The sequence below is a fragment of the Strigops habroptila genome, chromosome 17, assembly GCF_004027225.2.
Source record: "Strigops habroptila isolate Jane chromosome 17, bStrHab1.2.pri, whole genome shotgun sequence".
NCBI lineage: Eukaryota > Metazoa > Chordata > Aves > Psittaciformes > Psittacidae > Strigops > Strigops habroptila.
In genome coordinates, this window is record NC_044293.2 from 4,476,645 (window position 1) to 4,497,579 (window position 20,935).

Below are 20,935 nucleotides of genomic sequence, written 5' to 3' on the forward strand. Positions count from 1 at the left end.
GTGGTGAGTGGCCATCTGCAGAGATCTAGGAGGGAGCAGAGAAGTGAAATGAAGTCTCAAGAGCCCCAGGGTTGTCTGAACCAAAAGGCTGCTGTGCTGCTCAGTCCTTCCAGAGCTGCTGCTACATTTCCTTTCTAGGCTTCCTGTACAGTTGTCCTGTGAGTAATTTCCCTAGAAAGCAGCACTGTCAGTACTCGAGGATTTCAGGTTACAGCTTGTACTCATGGCAGAAGAGATACACCAAAATGCCCTTAATAGAAGTAGAAAGATAATCTTCACTGTACAAAAAAGCAGGTCAATGGGAAATCCATTTAAAAGGTCAAATCCAGGTCTGCAGTGAGGAGACAGGAAAGATTCCCATTTTCTTTAAGTAAAGCTGGTTTGGGATATTAGTGTTAGGTGGAAAAAATAAACAAATCCTACCCAGTGCCTGAGAGGTGGTGTACACCTCCAGAATCCAACGGGTCCCTAAACAACACACTTTCAGGCACTGCCCTTGGAAAGCCATCTCAAAATCCCAAACCTCCAAGTTCTTCATGACACAGCTTTTTAACCTTTTATCCTGTGTCTCTACAGCACAAGTGCATGTCTAGAAGTACTAAGTGCTACCACGACTCAAGTAGAATATGCTTGCTCTCACCATAAGGATGAGTACCTGTTGCTCACTCTATTGGGACAGTCACGCCTGCCTCAAATGCTAGTTGTGCTGCCTGCCATAGGGGGAGGATGATTGTAGTATTACACATGTTTTGGCATTAGAGGGAGAACTGGCTATTGCATGAACAGAGAAGATATGAGGGGACAGATCCAAAGCTGGCAAGGCCATGGCTGAGAGGGGGATCATACCGGGACCTAACTGGGAATCTCAGAACAAAGCCCTCCTCCCTCCCATCAGTCTCCTGCTGACTGCCACTCCAGGAAATGCCTGCCAGCCCTGCACCAGGCAGGAGATAGAGCTCTGTAGTCAGAGCCCAGCAGCAGGAGAACAATGAGTGGAATTTCCTCTTTCTGTCCAGAGAGGGCTGTTTGTCACCACAGAGATAAAGGCCCACGGCAGGGAGAAAGGGTTATCGGGGGACATGTGGCACATGGTGCCACTCAGGACAGACTCCATAGGAAATCTATTTTGGGGGCTGTCACCCCTGCTGCCATTAAAAGAAAGTTCAGTTAAGAGAATGAAAATAAATTTAATCTTGCTGAGCAGAAGTGGCTGGAGGGAACCACAGGCCTGATACTGGCAAACAAAGCCCATGACACGGTTTCTCTTCTACATCTCAAGCCTTAGGGCTCTCTTCTGCCTCCCTGTCTGTCCATCCAGCCTGCCCATACTGTCACAGCAGCAATTAGTCCTTTCCACATGGAATATGGAGGCCAACAGCCTGCCCAATACAGAGCAAAGGACTGAAGATAAAGTCCCATCTCTTCTTCAGCAGAAGTCAGACCATGTACTTATTGCTGGATTAAGGCTGTGGAAGTGTCAGCCAAGCAGCTAGGCTTGGGAATAATGCGTCTGCACTAAACTTAATTTATCTTCTCATTTCACAAACAACATGTTTCTTCTACTGTATTTATTTTAAACATTCATTCAAGCTGTGCATAATATTTCAATCATTTTGAAATGGATTTGCCCTCCTGCTGGCAAATGAATAAGACATCCTGCTGACTGCTGGAGAAAGGGCCATGAATTAAAGTAACTGCTTTTAGTAAACTGACATGTGCTAGTTAGCTGCCTCCACATGGTCTTTGGTAGTAACTGGTGAAAAGAGACCCCTGAATACTACTCCTCCTCCTGACATGCATTGTTGGAATGTGGCAGACCGCTGCTAACTAGCTCCCAGCAATAACTGCCTGGATAACTTCTGCATGTACACACTTTCTTGTAAACTCAGCTACTCACCCATAAACAAGTCAGCAGCGTGCAAAGCCCTGACACAAGTGAGAGCAGCTGAGGTGTCACATCCTCTTCCCTCTCCCCAGGCAGCAAACTGGTGTGGTTAGACTCACGCAAATTCAGCTGGGAAGAGCCTTTATTTCCCCTTCCCTTTTATTTTGCCCCCTCCATCCCTGCCTTGAACTGTCGTGGTGCTGACCCAATTCCTGTTCCCCACACAAGCAGGGAGAAATCACAGCACAAGGCAAGGAATGTGAGCAGAGCCCCTGCGGCAGCAGGGACAAGGGGAAGCTGAGGAGGTTCCTAAACTCTCAGGTCAACCTGTGCCTACAGCTTCTCATTGCAGCCTGGGGAACCTCTGCAACAACACCATCACCTGCCCGAAATCACACAGACAATGTCAGTGAGGAAGGCTGAAGCCCTCCCTACATGGCTGCTAGAATACATGCTATGTTTCCTGAGGCCAAGTTGACATTCTTGTAGTGGAATGTCAGGGACATTGAGGAAACTTGGGACTTGAACAAACTCGCTGCTACACAAGACACAAGCTCTGCAGGGACAAAGTCACCGCATTATTCTATTAGGACAACCCACTCCTGAGGCAGGTTAGGGTGCTAGAGACCATGCAGGGGTGCTGTCGGGGGGATGCGAGGGATCCCCTACAGTGTCTTCTTCCTTGCTGCCGCTGGATGGCAGCCCTTACCTCCACATGAGCTGCACAGCTCCAGCTCCATACATGCAGCACCCTTGGCAGGCCGGCGAACTCAACAGTGCGAGCTATGGCAGTCTTGAAAGCGCAAAGTCAGGATTTATTGGGGCTGTTCCTTGTTTTATTACACAAAGTTTAATGCATTTAGTGACTTGCTTTTGGCATGAGCTCCGCTGGCTGGATATATTTAGCCACTTCACAGAAGTGTTGGGAGACTTAAACTCGCTGCAGTGAATTTGGAGGTGATGTGGAAGTGGAGGGTTGGGGGCTGTAAACATCTAAAGCACCCTCAGCAGAGCCTGCAGTAGGTGGCGTGGGTTGGAACAGCAAGGCTGTGTCCGGGAAGACCTGTACTCCATATGCAACCCTTCTGTAGCTTCAAGCAAGTCACCACCCTCTGCTTTGAGCCTCAGTTTCCCCAGTGTTAACAGAAGCAGCCACACAGGCCACCTTGGGAAAGCTGTGAGTTCCAGCTCTATGTTAGCTTTGCAACAGTGCCCAAAAGCATCTGCTCAGCTGAAGCCCCCCTCGGATTTGGAAGTGTTCCTGGTACATTACCGAGCCTACAGACACTCACACAAAGGATTCGCTGTTGTAAACCTGTCTTATCACCTAATAGTATCTAGAAGCTCCAATTGCATCCATAAGTTCATGCTCCTGTGCCAGGAGCTCTGCCACCACCACCATATCCCTGATTCCTCCTCCTCCAAAACACTGAGAAGACGGACCCCAGCCCGGAGCCCTGCGTGGTTCCCACAAAGGCAGCTGCAGCACACACACACCCCGCTCCAGCACCCTGAGATGAGGCACACCGCTGCAATCTCAGCACACAAGCGGGGTTTGGTCATTAGAAGGAACCAGTCTCCCTCCCACAGCGCGTGGGGACAAGGGGAAGGGGCAAATCCTGCCAGTTCGGATCAGCAGCACCTACTCACCAGGGGCTGAGGGGAGAAGGACAGCGTCGCCAATGCTGCCCTTCATGGAGTGGCAGAATGGCTCAGGTTAGAAAAGAGCTTTAAGAACATCAAATCCAACCATTCCCACCACTGAACCATGTCACTAAGTGCCTCACCTACATGATTTTCGGACACTTCCAGGGATGGTGACTCCACCGCTGCCCTGGGCAGCCTGTTCCAATGCCTGAGCACCCTTTCAGTAATGGAATTTTCCCTAATATCCAGTGTAAACCCCTCCCGCACAGCTTGAGGCCGTTTCCTCTTGTCCTATCACTTGTTCCTTGGGAGGATGGAGCCACCTCCTGGCTCCATCCTCCTGTCAGGCAGTTGTAGAGAGCAATAAGGTCCCCCCTGAGCCTTCTCTTCTCCAAATTAAACACCCCCAGTTCCCTCAGCTGTTCCTCATCACACTTGTGCTCATTGCCCTTCTCTGGACCCTCTCCCCACTCTGAAGGGTGCTGCTCCTGCAGACCCCAGACCCCCAAATTCCTCCCTGTAGCCTGCAGAGCTTGGGGCCATGCTGGCTAGCAAGTTCAGACTGCTGCTGCTGTTTGGCTCCATGTTAGCCCTGAACTCCAAGAAGTGGAGCTTTAAGGAAAGTTTCATTCCCTCCACAGGAACTTCAACCCCAGCCCTCCACCTCTCACTTGTTTTAGATTAACGCTGTGGTACATCAGCCCTACAGGCCTTCGGGGTGACAGAAAGCCTAAGGGTGAGGTGTTCAGGTTATGGCAGGTACCACCTTCCAACAGCCAGAGCACAACCAGCAGCCACACAGAGACAATTGGAAAACCCACCTTATGCTCCCCAAGGGCTGGAGCTGCTGCTCATCCCCACATGTGACGTGATATGCCAGCACCAGCCTGTAACAGAGAAGACTCCTTTGGCTTGCACATCAGTCTTTGCAGCAGCAGGGAAGGTAAAGCAGCTCCAGGAGACAGCAAGTTAACAAAAAGCCAAAGCAAATAACAAGTTTGCAGCAGTTCCTGGAAAGGAAGAAGCAAGCTCTTGGTTGAAATAGCTGCACATCAAACTGCCAGAGTCCCTGGGTCGTTCTTCCTCCTTCAGCAACACGACTTGAAATAGGAAATACATATCTCCATCTTTTTTTTGCTGCTCCTAAGCCAGGAGCAGCTAGATCCTCTGCACTAAGAAACCTCCCCTGCCCAAAAGAGCTTTCTTGCTTCTCTGCTGCAGCTATTTATACTGATTGAAGGGTCTGCTCAGGTGCAAACTATGACCATCACAATCACACCTGCTTGCACAGTGCCTCATTATGTGTGCAGGGATTTCTTACCTCTGTAAATGAAACAAATCACAACACACAAGCTAAATGATGTGTTGTGTGGCATTCTTCGTGTGACCTTAATTGTCTCTTAGTTCTTTTCTAATAGGAAAGTCTGAGTTTTATTTGCAACGAGTTCTGCTTTTACAGATGCAAATCATAACATGGATGTTACGCTACGTATCATGCAAAAGTATACAAATAGAGTCTTTGAAGTGAATTTATAAACCCCAGTTCCCTTGCAGTTCTAATTAACATCAAATGCAGCAATGCTCAGTTTGATGTGGGGGAACATCCTTTGTTAGGAAGCAGGCTGAAGTCAAACAAACTAATTTCACAGAGCTCAGTAAAAATACTCTATCTGCCCAGCAAAGCAGATAGAGTAAATATCTATTATTGTAATAGTAATAAAGCTGCCTCCTTTAACCTGGAACTTATAGACCGATGGCTCTTTTCTGCTGGTGGTAGAGGTAGGAAACAGCAGCTGGGTTTATCAGTAGTTAAACATATATTTAATATAAAGCTTCAGGCACAGTCATTTACTCTCACCGCAAACAGTAAGAATAATATGAAATATTCCTGGACAAGTCCAGTTTCACATCAAACATTTGCACCAACAGAATTTATGGCAAACATCCCATGTGTTTGGCATCCCATTAGGACTGGAGTATGCTTGTTGGGCAGCAGTATGGGAAATGCTTCCACCTCTTTCCTAATGGGAAGGTCCTGGCATGGGGAAATCCCTCTCCCTTGCATTAGGTGCATGTTAGATATCTGCAGCCATTTGGAAATTCACCCTGTGGGTACAATTCTTAGTATATAAAAGCAGTTAAGCTGCTTGAGGATGGATTCTGGAATTTGAGGATTATATGCAATATCTGTTTATAGGAGGTGAAATGTAAAGCTCATTCTAGTTTGGCATATTTAAGCTAGATCCCATTCAGTGTTTGAGCCTGGGGAGGAGAACAGAAATACTGGGTGAATACTCAATCACTAGAAATTAATAGCTAAATTACCACTGATTTCAATGGGAGGTTTGAATTCTGAACTTCGATGCAGAGGTTTTCTGCCGTCCCTGTTGACTCACAGCTCACAACCATGTGATCCCAACCATCTGTTTCATAAACTTTCTGATTTAAGCCTGAAATATTTGAGTTCCATCTGCCTTCTCCTCCTGGGAAAAGCAAAAAGTAGCATTAATACCATCAAATTCCTTGTTTGTTTTCTCTCAGCGTGTCCCAGAAACTTGGGCTGCGAGCAGGGATCCCCCTGTTATCATCCCTAAAGCTCCCATGATGGCAAAGTCAGGCTGCTATTCAGAGTACAGGTGCACTACTCCCATCTGTGTGTTGTTACTTGTTCTTTACCTGAGGAATGGAACAATAAGATCTTATGAAAGTGCTAGAAGGTGCCTGCGTAGTGCCTCACCACTCTGAGGCTGTCTGGCACACTGGTGTGAGATGTCTTTGCTCCAAGATCTCTTCATTCCATGGGAATGCAGCCTGCTGTGAGCAGCAAACTCTATCTAAAGCTGAATATTAACAAATCCTAGCAAAGATTAATACCAGCAAGTACCCTGAAGAGAAGCATGAAAGGAAACAGAAAGGACCTGAGCTATGGATGCTGCTGATCACCTTCCACCTCAGTCTGGGCCCCTTTGAGATGTTGCAAGTTGGAAACAGACGCTTCTTAAATTGTTGGTTGTTTTCAAAAGTCTTTTTTTCACTAAGGATCCTGCTGGCTGAGTGTTGCCCTCAAAGACATCTTTGCATTCTGATAACTTGCAGATTCTGCCTTTCGACGTTTCTGTGCAACCTCAGTCTTGAGATGTTCCTATTCCTGGCAACTGGGCAGGCACACTGCATTCAAACAAAACAGTTGATATCTCTATCGATGATGCATAGCCAGAATGAATCTGGATAGCACTACAGTAAAAACAATAGCGATAAGCAAAAAACCACTCTCTCTTATGACTAAATTGAGCAACTATGGCTGAATACACAAAGGGAACAGCTCTGTGGTGGTTGAACGCACTCACATCACACTTTTTCAGAGCCCAGGCTTGCTAATCAAGGCAGTGAAAGGCTATTGTACTAGAAACTGAGCAACAAAAGGTTGTGTGTGGAGGAAGGAAATGGTGTGCTTGTGCAGTTACGTGTTTCTAAGGGTTTATCAAATCGGCAGAAAGATCAAGCTATCTCTCAGGACCACCGTGCGTCTGCAAAAATACAGGAAGTGCCTTTGCCTGACCTTTATACACAATCAGAAGATTCCTTGGCAGTGCTTGTTTTTGCAGCCTCTTACTCCATCTCAGGAATGCTTTGGAGCACTGGCTTTCCCTGGGGTTTGGGGATAGGTGAGAAACATGAGCAGGCAGGCTGGTAATATGTGCGGCATTGCACATCTACCTTCTGTCAATGGTTTCTTGAGCACCCTAAAGAGCAAAGAGATGGAGACGTTCGTTGGGGCGGTTGTGGCTCTCAACACAGTGCCCCCATCACGAGGGCCTGCCACTGTCCTTGTGCAAGACACTTCACCTCCTCGAGCTTTGGCTGCTCTACCACTTTCTGTCTCTCCCTCTCTCTTTCCACGGACAAAAGATGGAGCCTGAGTTTTAGATTCAGACACTTCAATAACTGAATTAGGTCTGACAAACACCAGCTCCAGAGACACGGATTTTCTGGACTAAGAGGTCGATATAGTTTCATAGTGATAAAGATGGATTGCCACTACTATGGAGCTGCTTTGCTTTCCTTTTTAGCTCAATTTAATTTAGAGGCAAAGATCATGCTTTATCTGCAGGTATGAGAGGGGAGGGAGAGAGTGGGACAATATGATGCCTTAGAGAAGAAAACCACCATTTATTTTGTCACCTTTTTTTTACATCATCCTCCTCATACAACAGTTTCATTGTAACACTTAACACAGTATTTTTAAAAAAACACCAAGATAGCTTGCAAAATTATATATATTTTAATATCCAAAAAGTACATTGCATATATATAGTAGCAAAAGCCCCACTTCCATGGGTGATTTCTTCATACTTAAATTTTGCGATTATTGCAGTAATGTTACTTATAAACACCCCGAAAGCACTAAGACCTAAACTGATTAGCTCGATCTGATTTTTCCATTCTGTTAAATAATGGCATCAGTGCTTCTGTTTAAAAGTTGTGAGCAGACTATAACGTTCTGGTTTGAGGCTCTCATCCTGCAATCGGATGCACATGGACCAAATCTTGCACCCACACAGAGTCCCAGAGGTTATGTCTAGACTAGATATTTGTGATCCTGTTAATTGGTTGCCAGTTAATACAAGTGAGCTAATAGGTTGTACATGGAAGTCTCGCCCCCCCCCATAGACATCTGTTCTAAAACACAAATGCTTGTGGTTTACCCTTCTCTTTATGGCTGTTTGTGGATCATCAAATTAACATGTGCAAAATTAGAGATGGCTGAGAGGTTTCGAATGTTTAAACTGGAAATGAAAAGCCCTGGTGAGAGTTTTCCAAAAGATGTTAGGAGAAATTTCGGATAATTTTATCGATGAAGTGGTTAAGATCTTGCCAAAGTTCAAGATTTTGGTGAAAAATCATCCAAACTACAGTTGCTTTAAAATGCTGGTACATGTTTTCAATCAGCTTCAATGCAAACTAAGCGGAGTTAATTTGCAGACAGGAAAATGCAAGAACAAACTCTCATCTAGACAAACCCAGGGAAATCTGGAAGGTTTCTGGCTACTTTGGGGGTCATTATGGATCCAATTGCAGGACCAAGGCTCTCTCCAACAGATACATTACTCCTGTCTTATTTTTTCTTTTCTTTTCTTTTTTTTTTTTAGCAAAAAGTACAAAGCTCCAGCCCAAATGTACAGATTGAAAAGATGTACAAATTACATTAAAACAAAAACAAAACCAACCCACAAACAACTGAGCTGATAGTAAAAAAAAACAAACAAACCTGCATTTGTGACCGAGGTCAACTCGTTTTATTTACTCTTTCTTTTAGAACTGTGAGATATAGGGAAAAAAAAAATAACTCTGCATAATTTATACAGTAATTTGCCTTCTGATTTGTTGACCCTTTGGATGACGGTCTGACAAACGCACAGCGTTCGCGAATCGGTAGCTTGTAGCGATCCCTAAGGCTCTGGCAGAGCTCAGGGGCCTGCTGTCATTTCTTTTCCTTCACTTTTGCTTTCAAGGAATGTCTGTGCTTGACATTAGGTTACTTTTTGTTCTGGTTGCTGCTGTTTCTGGAGTTAATACACAGTCTAATGAAGTTGTACACTCTAGAAAAGTTCCTTCAATGCCCTTTACTTCTTAAAATATACATGTACATATATATATATGAATATATATATATATCTAATTTCCAGTTGGGTGAACATCCTCATCTGCCTTAAAGCTAAGATTCCAGTTGCGGTCCCTGCAGCCCAATGTCCTCCACTGAATGGTCAAGTGTCCTACCCTCTCCACAGCGAGAAATACCCCCATGTAGTCATCTTTTCCTACGACCCACACTTGGATCTATGTCTCGTCAAAAGCCTTTGAATCCTGAAAAACTTCTCACATCAAAAAGCTAATAATCGTTCCAGATAATGGCAAACAATCTTCATAGTCAATTCCTACAGAGGACATAAGCGTTAAAAACCAAAGAAAATGCAGAGTACTGGCCCAAAGAAGCATCCATCTCTCAGTTCAAGACACAAGAGGCAAAGTTACAAAAGTAAAAGGTTTGGTCCAGGAATAACCAATATCCAGTTTTAATTCTTCCCCAGAAAGGCCACAATTATCCATTAAGGGTTCCCCAAAAAACCATAAAAATCCCAGAAGTAAAGAAAAAGTTCAACCAGACTGATAAAGGCCACTTGAAGATAAAAGCATCTAGTAATAGCTGCCCAAGTGTGGTGATACATGGGCGTTGGGATGGCGAGGGACATTGGGGTTTGGGTAAATGCTTCCTGCAGGGGAGGTCCAATAAGGTGAGGCTGCTCCAAAGAAACTGGATGATGTGACAGGCATAGAAGAGGGGTGCGGGGGTACAAAGTTCACCTTCTGCTGATGGGCATGGTAAGACGGCATGTAGGAGAGATCTGATGGATACTTGTACATCGATGATTCGGTGGGATGAGGCTGAAGAGCCTGGGCAATGCCATGAAAGTCAAATTTGTAAGCATACCTTTTGCCATGCACTTTGGTCATAATGTTCTTATCATAGTAGTATCGGAGGGCTCGGCTCAGCTTGTCGTAATTCATGTTGGGCTTGCTTTTGCGTTCTCCCCAGCGCCGTGCCACTTCATCAGGGTCCGTCATCTTGAATTCCCCATTGGTCCCTTCCCACGTGATACAGCTGGCGTTGGAACTGTCCGAGAGCAACTCCAGAAGGAACTGCCACAGTTGGATCTGCCCGCTCCCTGAGAGAAGCAAGCCAAAAAGGAAAGGAAATGACATTGTGTTTCCTGCTTAAAAGCAAAGACAAAGGCAGGAAACAGAAGGACTATCTCGATCTTTACTGGGAACTGCTCCTTCAAGCCTTAGAAAACCCTACGTAGGAATGGATAAACTGTTCCCAGCAAACAAGTTAGTCAACCCTTTGTTCTGTTTGTGAGTTTGAGGTCAGATTAGATTTCATAATGGTCGCCTTTGGCCTTAAAATCTTGGGGCTATTCATAAACAGGCTTTTTTCCCGAGCATACTGTTCTGCAAAATTCTTCACAGAGTAGTTAACACAGTATACTCCAACTCTTGGTTTCTCACTGTTTGCCACGGATATTGTTTTGGATACCTCCAGTTTTCTTTCCAGTTGGTGATCTGAGCAACATAAGACTATTTCTTCCCCAGACTAGGTGACTCCTGGTTTTATTTGGTGTGGTTATACTCACAGTAAAGAGCCTTATGAGGATGTTCCCTTACCAGCATTCAACATGTACAAGTTTGTTTAGTACAAGTAAGATTTACTCCAGGTCTCACTCCCCAATTTCAGGGAATGTTTTCTGCAGATGACATTCTACAGACAGTTATTACATGGTGACTTTCAGAGATGTTTTGTGCCTTCCACTCAGCTAATCCATAGCAGACAGTGAAAAACTAAACTGCACTGCAAATCTGAGAGACCAGCTTTGAAGTCCCCCACAAAACTCTTCTCAGGGAACTCTAGTTTTGGGTAAGAACATTCGGGATGGTGATTTTGTCCTGACAAAGATGATGTTGCACCACTTTCCCCATTTTTCTGTAAGGAGTTTTGCAAAAGCATTCATGAGAGCACAGCTACTATGGTCAATGGCTCTCTACCCCAGTGGTAGAGAACAATAGCTACTCATGCAGTAGCTAACCCCTTTGACTGTAGTGGTCTGAAATGTAAAGATGAACTCACCTGGATTGGCAAGACGGCTACTGGTGGGCCCCAGGATTTGATAGGGATCTAAAAAAACACCCAATAAAAGCTATTTTAAAAAATGATTTATCCAAAAGAAACAACAGTTCATTATTGCTTGTTCTGAAAACTAGTTCAAATGTTCATTTTCTTTCTTTACTCTTACTGCCTCTCCTCCTAGGGCCTGGAACAAAACCTGATGTTGTTCCTTCTTTCTTTTTTAGCAAACAACCACTAATTATTTATGGAATCCCAAATGGCACAGTGTTTCTGGCACTGCTTTCAGACTTGCCTTCTTTCAAAGTCTGTAATCTCTTTGGACATACCCTACACTTATGTGTCAGCTAGAAAACATGAAACGTGAAAAAAAGAAGCGTGGGATAGTAGAACAGTGACAAATCAGGAGCAAATATATTTCTGCTAATAAAAAGAGCTGGACAGCAGATGAGATTTTCAAATTCACTTGTTAGCAATTGAGCTTTCTTCCCTCTGAAATGAGGGAATGCAATGCTCACCCAACTCCCCCTTACCGAAGCAAACAGGGCATTAGACAGATGAGAGTAACAGGATTTTGATCACTGGCTCCAACAAGGCTGAGTGTTCCTTGAAAACCCCACAATGCATTTATTAGGAATGAATTCTTTCCCTTTTTGAGGGGCCTCCTCAGCCCTAATCTCTACACTTCTCCTTTGCTCCTCTCTGGGTTTGGTGATTTGGATCTATAGCATTTGCTCGTGGATTGAATCGATGCCAAAAGAACCAACCCCCTAAGAAAAAAGAAGGGATAGAAAGCAGCTGTGCAAAGCAGAGAAGGTGGTATTTAGCTTTTCAAAGGCCCCTTGAGAAATCAGCAGGAAACACCACTGCTTGCTGCCCAACAGGGTTCACTTTTCTTATTTGGTTTTCTTTGACGCAGGGGAAGCCCTGTTGATTCTGTTTGGAGATACTTCCACTGACCATCCCTGCACCAGAGGTGAGAAGGTAAAGAGCAGACACTCCATCCCTGCAGCTCCATGCCCCTGCCTGCTTCCCCAACCTACAGCGTAGCACATTGGGATGCTTCGAAGCTCATGTTGGACACTGCATGTGACTCAGCTGAAACAAGGATGTTTCTTTTGAATGGTGAACGACAATGCAAGAAAATAGAAACAGTTTCATTGCTGTTGACTCATTATTCTGAGACTTCCTTGTCAGGCTCTGCTGTTTGTCCTGTGCTGCTTGACATATATATTCACCCAATCTAGTACAAATCTAAGTACTTAGCAAATGAAGCAGGGACAAAATCAACACTTACCTGGCTGGGGCCGCTGCTGTTCTGTTGTCTTATTCACATTTTGTGTCCCTGCAACAGGAGGGCCTGTAAAAACACAGAAAGATCTTATATGTACTAGAACAGAAAAGGAGGAATGAACAGAGAACAAGGCAAGTACAAGATAGATTGAACGGGATCAACAGCAACTGGGATGCGAAAAGTTTTTTAATCTTAAGAGCTGATATTTCTGAAATTGCATGACAAAATCAAGATATTTGACTAGAAATTAAAGACTTCACTGTAAAATGAAAATACGCAGGTGAGGCAAGGAAAATAATATGTAATCCCTTTACTGATTTCTGCCTTTTATTTCAACTGACCTTCCATTAAGCTTACATCCATGTTTTGAACAGAAACTTGGATTTTTTAAATGTATAAATTCTGACCTTCTTCCATGTTGGAACTTTTTTCAATATTTTTTTGGAAATGCAAATTCTTTTTTTAATTAATTTAAAATTAATTAATTTAATTAAAAGTTTTTACACAAAAACTTTTGGGTTTATCAAATCAAACATTTTGTTGAAAACATCATGGCAATTTCTATAAAACCCTCCAACATTAATGTCTGTTCCTCCTTTTGTATCTTTTCTCTCTGGGACGAGCGTTTTGGGCAATGCCTAAGCCTGACACATCTGATCATGAAGTAGAGTCATTGCAGTCAGCGGAGTTGAAGGTGCAACTCATCCCATCCAAAAGGAGCCTCCCTTTCTCTTATGCCAAGGAGACAGAAGACCATGGGCAGAAAAGGAGGCTGAGATGAACCTATTTCCAGAAAATGAACGTCAACTTTAAAACCCAAAGACTTGACACGCACGATAAGGAAGCTACTTTAAGGAAAGGGGACAAAGCATCCTCTGGAGTGACATTCTGAATGCCCCTTTGCTCATGCTGCTGGGAAGGGGTGAGCGCTGCCTTGTGCCCCATTGGGCTGCAGAGCACAGCGGGGCTGCACAGCTCCCTGCGGAAACATCCCAGGCACTTGCACATTCCTCCTGGCGCTGGGAAAGCCGCTGCAGCTTTGAAATTACAGCCTTCTAGTTATTGGCATGAAAAGGAAAACAGAGCCAGGAGAGGGAAGGGGAGGGGAAGAGAGGGAGAGAAAGAGGAGGAGGGAAGAGATGGGGGAACATAGAGCTCGTGGAATCTGCCTGGTTTTATTTTTATTTTACTCCTTTGGTTTTTTCTTTTTTTTTTTTTTTTTTTTTTTTTAATTTTGATTTTTTTTTTTTACAGAAACCACAAATCCCACTGCAAATAGATCAGCCTGAAAAACAAACCGCTACGGTTCCAGCCCAGGACAAGGAGTGCGATGGGACATCTCTGAAGGAGGGAAACAGGCAGCCCCAGCCCTGCTGTCTCCAAAATGAGCCCTGTCCCTGCTCCCATGGCTGGGAAGGGGCTTGTAGCCAGATGCTGCTGGGGAATTTATCCCCAAGCTCAGCCCTCAGCAGTTGTTATAAATAAGATGCTGTTCGCATTTGCCTTGCTGGAAACCCATCATGCAAATCCCAACTCAATCTGAGTACACACAGAGCTCGGGCTGCTGCTCTATCAGAAAGCAGGAGAGCAGGGATGAGGTCTGAAGCAACCATTGACTTTTCCCATGTCCTCTTTGCAGCCACTCTCTGACTTTCATTTCTCCCCTGGGATATCCTCCCAAAGTATTACAACTGGAGATCTTAGAGCAATGTTTTGGGAAATATTTGGAAACATAAGAGTTCTGCCTTGAGAGAAAGGCAAAACTTCTGAAATCGCCACTGATCAAGATGCTAATGTACATTTTGGTTAGCTCAGTCGGAAAGAGCTTTGCCATTAGGTAATTCTAATGGAAATGCCACTCACACGGTGATCCTGTTAAAAAGAAAGGTGGCAATTAATTTTCCAACAGAAAAATTCCTTTCCAAAAAGTAGCAGCACTCATGGAAAATCTTCCATTTTTTCTGATTCTTTTGGGTCAGATAACTGACCCAAGTGAATCCACTGCTACAAATGGGTTGGTTGATTCAGATGCATCAGCATGTTTTGAGTAAACAAATAGGCCATCATCCGGATAGATGATCCTCCTCCTCCAGATGGAGAAGCTTTGTCACAGAGGAGGAGCCCGCTTTGCTCACAGTGTCACAGAAAGTGTGTAAAATGCATCTCCTGAGGGGTTTTTTTTAGCAGAAAGTGACATTATTACAATCAGATGTGCTGACCAGGCATGTATTGCTGCGGCTGCTTGGGTGTTATAGGATCCAGGCTGGTTCTCCAGCTGCCCTAAGGTCTCCCCTTCAGGAGCCTTCTCTTCTCCAGGCCGAACCAGCCCAGCTCTCTCAGCCTGGCTCCAGAGCAGAGCTGCTCCAGCCCTCGCAGCAGCTCCGTGGCCTCCTCTGGGCTCGCCCCAACAGCTCCACTTGCTGCTCTCGCTGCTGTGTGCAGCCCATGCCTCGGTTAGGATGAGACTTAGCTGAGCATCATTAAATACGCTAGTTAGCAATGCAGGCATAGCTATTGAATGTGTTCAATCATTTCTTTCCAACTCTTCCTTTCCCTCTCAAAAAACCGAAGCCCAAATCCACTAAGCTATTTTGGTTTTGTTTCCACACAGATCTGTGGAATGCGAAAGAACCACAGCAGCCCTCCCAGCTTTCAGGCCCAGGCTCTAAAGCTGAACGTGTCTAAAACGAAATGGAAAAGGCAGAGCCAGGGAACCTATCCAGAGACTCGAGTTTCTGCAAAAACAGCATCATTACCAGGACCTGACACCCAGTGACTCAAAAAGATCCTATAGAATTCCAGCCAGACTGTTAGTGACAGGAGAGAGAGTCTTATCTGTCATTAAACCTGCTTGGATTTTACAACAAAACTTGGAAATTCAACTAGAAGCTTCAGGCTGAGGTCCTCTTCTGGTGTAAAGCAGCAAATAGCTACAGTGAAGTTAAGGGTAAATGTATCCCAACTAAGGATCAGGTCCCCAAGTCTGTTTTAGACTTGAAAGGCCCAGCGGAACAACAGTCCTATGACAAATGTGCGTTCAATACAAAATGGAATTAAAGAGCAGAAAATAAATCATAGATGCTTTCAAGAAATGTCATTCTGCAGCTGTCTGGTTTATGTCCAGAAACTCCCCAGAATGAATGCATACTCTATTATGAATAAGGTAAAGGATATTAATAATGCTTTGCACTTTCACAGCACCTTTCAACTAAGGATCTCACAGCTTTGCAAACATTCACACTCACAGCACGCCTGGGAAGAAGGTTAAATATCATGTTATTTATTTACATGCATAAATGCACTTTCCTCAGGCTTTATATGCCTTTCCCAGATGAAATGGCTTTCCCAGAAAGCAGACTGCACAGCATTGGTCTCGGGACCCCTTCTAACCTTGGTCTATGCTTTCTCACCCCAAATGTCCCTTGGCTCCTACCTCTCCACCCTCTGTGCCATTTGGAAGTTCTCATCCTCTGCTGTGCAACTTCCCTTTCAAAGCCTATTGATTCCTCTGCAATTTGATGTAAATCAGAAACAACACAGTAGTGAAAGAAGACTGAGAAAAGGCTTAGAACATGGCAAAATGGGCAAGATCAGCAGTGGGCATTAAGAAGGCTGTCCTGTAAAGCTCAAGAGATGAACTAAATTATTCAAACCTCTGCAGTTTCTTCTTGTCAGACTGTCTGGTGCAACAACAGAAGGACTTGGTGTGGGGAAGGAACCAAGGAGTGAGTCCCAGGGATCCCCTGACTGAGACTGTGGGACATGGAAGCGGAGAACGGCTGCATATTGTGCTGTGGAAGTGTGGGAGGCATGGCACTGCTGTTGGAAGATAAGGCAGGCTCCATTGAACCACCACCCCCCTATCTCATAGCTTGAGTGCTACTTTGCTCCTGTTCCTCATACCTCTGAATCCTATTTAGTCTAAACAGACTAACAGGCTCCAATATTGCTGGGGGCAGATGGGCAGACACGCACAGACTCACTTCCCTTGGAAACCAAGCTGAAAACCCCCAAGCAGATTTCCACACCACAGTGAAGACGATCCCAGATGGCTAGCAGTCCTTTCAGCCTGAATGCAGTCCAATGAACAGAACATTAGGGAATCTGTGTTTAAGATATGATGTATTAGAGAGCAAAGCCTCTCTGATAAGCTTTAGAAAGTTCTTAAAAATTATAAATCTGAGAGCTTGGAGTGCAGGGGAGAAGCAGGGGGAGGATTTCAGCTGAACAATAGGCTCACAGTCCCTGTGCTTCCTGAGCTGCTCGGTAAGTGCTGACAGCCCCTTCATCCTGCTCTCTCCATAGGAGCTTTTTCAGTCAAACCAGATTCAATCACTATTTTGTGCTACCAGCCTTGATAAGAAGGAGAACAATGGGCACTGGGCCGGTAATATCCTCATTTGTCAGGCCTTTTTGTTCTAGGATGGATGCAGTGGGGCTGGGTCATTTATGGACTAAATGCTATAGGTACTATAAGGGAATCTTGTTTGAAATGCTGCCTATGCTGGCGTAGTGCCCCTAATTACAAGCAAGGCTGGGAAGGAACAGCACAGCGTATTTATCGTATTCGTGGCATCACTGGCAGCAGCAGCAGCTCTTTTCCAGCCAGGCACTGTCTGCTTTATGAGCTGCTGGGGCTCCCTGTCAAGGTGCGGAGTGACTGCTCCGAACATTAGCTCCTCTGTCAGCCTCGTAGGCAGTGTCACTCTGGGTTAACACAATAGCTATGGGACTGCATGTCCGTATTGAACAGCATCCTGAAATGTAACTCTACATGTAACACAGGAGCATCCAAACATTGAGCCCAGCCTCAGCAAATGCTATCCCCATCACATTTCCCTCAGGAGGAGCCCTGTCACAGGGCTGAGATTCGCTTGAAACCTCCCAAGAAGCTTTCATACCCCATCTTCCTGAAGCCAGCTTTTATAGAGGGTGTTTACAAGGGCAGGTGGGGAAAGGATGAGCTTTAAGGTCCCTTCCAACCCAATCCATTCTGGGATTCTAGGATGTCTGGAGTAACACACGTGCAGCGAACTCATGAAGGCATCTAGATTCCCTAGCATGGTAGCTGCTAAGCAATAGGAAGAGCCCCCAGTCTCTGCCTACTGGAGCTGATATCTTCAAGGAGATTAGACAGCCAGAGGGTGGAAAGCGGCTTGTCCTAAGTCAGAGGGACAGAGCCAGGAAGAAAATAAAGGCAAGTTTCCCAAGTCTCAATGATTGTCTGGCTGCTCACTAACACTGCCTCCATTTCTCTTTGAAACGCATTGGCAGCCTCAGACCAAGTCTGTCTTGCTGACTCCGATGATTAATACCAACAGTAATGACTGTAGTCATTTAGCCATCACCTACTGGATTCCTTACCACAGCATCTTGGGGTGCTTTACAAAAAAAACCTTGAATGACCAGAGTTCTCATGACACTAAAAAAGCCCAAACCAGAAATACAGAAGGAACTGCTCCTGAACACCCTATCTTACTTGGTTAGGGAGCACAGGCACTATATTTCCAGACAGGACTTGTACTTACAGATTTCAATGAAGCAGATCAGAGTAAGGGGAAGGAAAAGGCTGCCAATCTGAAGTGGGCTATAGGATCCATGGGGTTCTCCATGCAGAAGAGAGTCTGGCTTTTGCAATGAGTCCTTCTGCTTCAGTAGGAAGAAAGGATCTTGGATTGGTGGCTGGAATTTAAATTAGCCTCTCTAAATGGGGAAAGCAGAACCAGGTATCCTAAGGGATCCAGACTTGTGATTAATATAAGTGGTCACTTGGGGTCTATTTTGCGGCAACTACTTTATAGGGAGAGAGAGAAAAAAGGGCATGGGACCTCACCACTTTCCCTCCCAGAGCGAGGTTGTGTGTGGTGGCACTATTCTGGTATCCTGGAAGAGTCCCAACGTAGGCGCATGGGAACAAAAAACACTACTGCTGCAAACCAAACATGTAAGCAAGGTCTGCCAAGCTGCTGAGCCCTCACACTCCTGTCGTTTAACCTCCTGGAGATCGCATTGAAGAGGTGGGGTTGTGTTTAAAGCCAGTTGGAGAGAAGAAACCCAGACTGTGGGTTTCTGGAGGGGCAAGGAAGCCAAAAACACCTCCAGCTCCTCCTCGAAACATTAGACGCATTGTTTTAAATGATGGCAGCAAACATTAAAGTTGTAGAGTCTGTGAGGTTCTTCCCCAGCCCACTCTGGCTCCAAATACACGTACTAAATGCTCCATACATACAGAGCAAAACTTTACAGTGTCAGCAGCAAGAGGTTTGCTTTGATGCAGTTTTCCTTAGCACAAAGCTGTGAAGGCTCTGGATGCTGTCATCTGTCCGTAGGAGGTTTGACAGAGTGGAACAGGACTAGAAAGCAGAGCATGAGGAGTCCTCTGGCCTCTTCAAAGAGGTGGTTCAGGCAAGTTGGCAACCAGCTTCCCATAACATTCAGCCCTATGGCACACACCCAGGTACGAGTTACATCTGTGTCCTAACTGTGTACACTGAGGCCTCAAACTCTCGCCCACAGCAGCGTTTGTTTTGCAGTGAATTACTTTCCAACTTACTGTTTCTGCTAATTAAAACAATTACTTAGCACATATGCCACATGTCATGCTGTATGTTGTTCACAGCCAATATTACTCTGACTGTTCTCAACTTTGCAGTGCCTTCAAGCGCCAAACTCATTCATTTCTGCTTCAAGACCACAACATTACACTAAAGAATCACCAGCAAAGGGATCAGATGTGGAATTAAGTAATTCTAAGTCTCTCCACTAAGAGGAAGCAACTAGCTAAGAGCAGAATTTCCAAGGAGCTCCTATTTTACATTATCAGATTATTTCATTATTTCAAAATTAACAACAAAATAATATTATCAAACATCTCTAAATTGTTATTAAAGCACTTTACAGACAACTGGCACAGAGTCCAGGCTTGGGACAACATTGTGTTTTGACCTGAAGTCAACCCAAACCAAGTGAGAAGGGACTGACTGCTGGATTTACCTAAGAAACCTGTGGCAGAGCATGGACATGAAGAACAGGTTTCACTTGCGGAATCTCTGAAAGTAGCTGAGAGCCCAGTTATGCATTGCTATTCTTAGAGAAATACAGATCAGAGCGATCAAAAGCTTTTGATTTAATTCTAATACGAGATCCAGTGTTAGATTGAAGTGTCGTGGCTGAAGCCACAAGGATCTGGAGCTTAGTGCATGCACAGAACTAGGATTCAGGAGTTTCAAAGGGACTCATTCTGCTTACATGTAGGGAAGTCCCTTCTGCAGCAGGTCACCGGGATCTGGCTTGGGATCTGCGATCCCTCTCCCTCCCTAGTTTTATCCTGGCAGGGTGACATGAAGGAGCTCCTACGCGCTGCAACTCTAGAGCCTGGAGCTCTGCTCCCCCCTCACACAAGAGCTCTGGCCCCTGAAATCTGTTTGCTTTGAGCCACAGGCGACAGCCCCCGGTTGTGCCAGTGTGGGTAGAAAAACACCCCGAGCTGGAACTTCCTGATCCACGTCTGCATTACCCTCTGCAGCACTGACAAAGACACGTTATACAGAACTGGAGGAAGCAATGAGAATGATGTTGTTGTTGTGGCTTTTCTTAATAGCAGCAGCAGAAGTCCCAATGCACAGTGCATGAAGTATGTGTCCTAAGAATCCCTCCCAGAGAAGCAGTCTCTTGCCAGTTAACATACATGCTATGCCAAGCTGCAGACATGAACAGCCACACGCTGGCACGTTACTGTGTAAAAACACAGACAGACAACTGCATATTATGAAAGGCATGTTTCTGAGCATCTTTCACACACATATCTATACACACATCCATCCAAAGCGCATACAGGTTGTGCACAAACAGCACTGGGCATGTTTCACACCCACAGCATACAGGGAGGAGGTAAAACCATCCAGTTAATGCACTGGCACCCAAAACCACTCAAATTGCAGAAGTATTCGTGGAGCAAAAAGCTAGATGCAGCAATACAGGCAAAGAGAAAACGGAAGGGAAGACACACATGCACAGACCTCACAGTTGCATTTTGTACAGTGTTTGCCCATTTAACTCACTAGCAGGAAACAAATTTACTCTTGTCTTCGTAAACCAGGCAAAGCACTTCCAAGAGCTTTTCACAGGAGGGACTGCATCCCAGCAAACATGTAACCCCCCCTCCGTGTGCAATAACATTGCTTGCAGTGCACCCTAGGCAAAAAAATAATAGCTCTTTTGCTGGGAGAAAAGGAAGGATAATGGTTACTTAGAAAGTGCTCCAGACAAGCTGTCAGGTTGAATTCAGAGAACTGGAGTCTACTCTGGGACAGCGCTGGCTCAGGGTGATCCCTTGTGAGTTGGGTTTCCTGCCTGCTACAGCTTAAAGACAACGATTCTTTGTTCCCAGTTTTTCTGGTGAAAAAACACACGCCTGCCTCCGAAGAGG

The 20,935-nt window shown here is 45.1% G+C and overlaps 2 protein-coding genes across 7 annotated transcripts in view; one reads left to right on the forward strand and one right to left on the reverse strand.

Moving 5' to 3' along the window:
• Window positions 1-15,599, forward strand: part of KCNJ1 (potassium inwardly rectifying channel subfamily J member 1) — a 32,689-nt gene extending 17,090 nt beyond the window's left edge. For all 3 annotated transcript variants that reach the window (XM_030505295.1, XM_030505296.1, XM_030505294.1), the window contains 2 exons: window positions 12,133-13,429; window positions 13,762-15,599. The gene's annotated coding sequence lies outside the window, so the exon portion shown is untranslated. The remainder of the gene's footprint in view (window positions 1-12,132; window positions 13,430-13,761) is intronic.
• FLI1 (Fli-1 proto-oncogene, ETS transcription factor) overlaps window positions 7,688-20,935 on the reverse strand; it is an 80,521-nt gene continuing 67,273 nt past the window's right edge. For all 4 annotated transcript variants that reach the window (XM_030505291.1, XM_030505290.1, XM_030505293.1 and 1 more), the window contains 3 exons: window positions 12,511-12,573; window positions 11,217-11,264; window positions 7,688-10,257 (listed from right to left, as the gene is read on the reverse strand). In XM_030505291.1, the coding sequence (XP_030361151.1) occupies window positions 9,728-10,257; window positions 11,217-11,264; window positions 12,511-12,573 (641 nt within the window). In that variant the 3' untranslated portion in view covers window positions 7,688-9,727. The remainder of the gene's footprint in view (window positions 10,258-11,216; window positions 11,265-12,510; window positions 12,574-20,935) is intronic.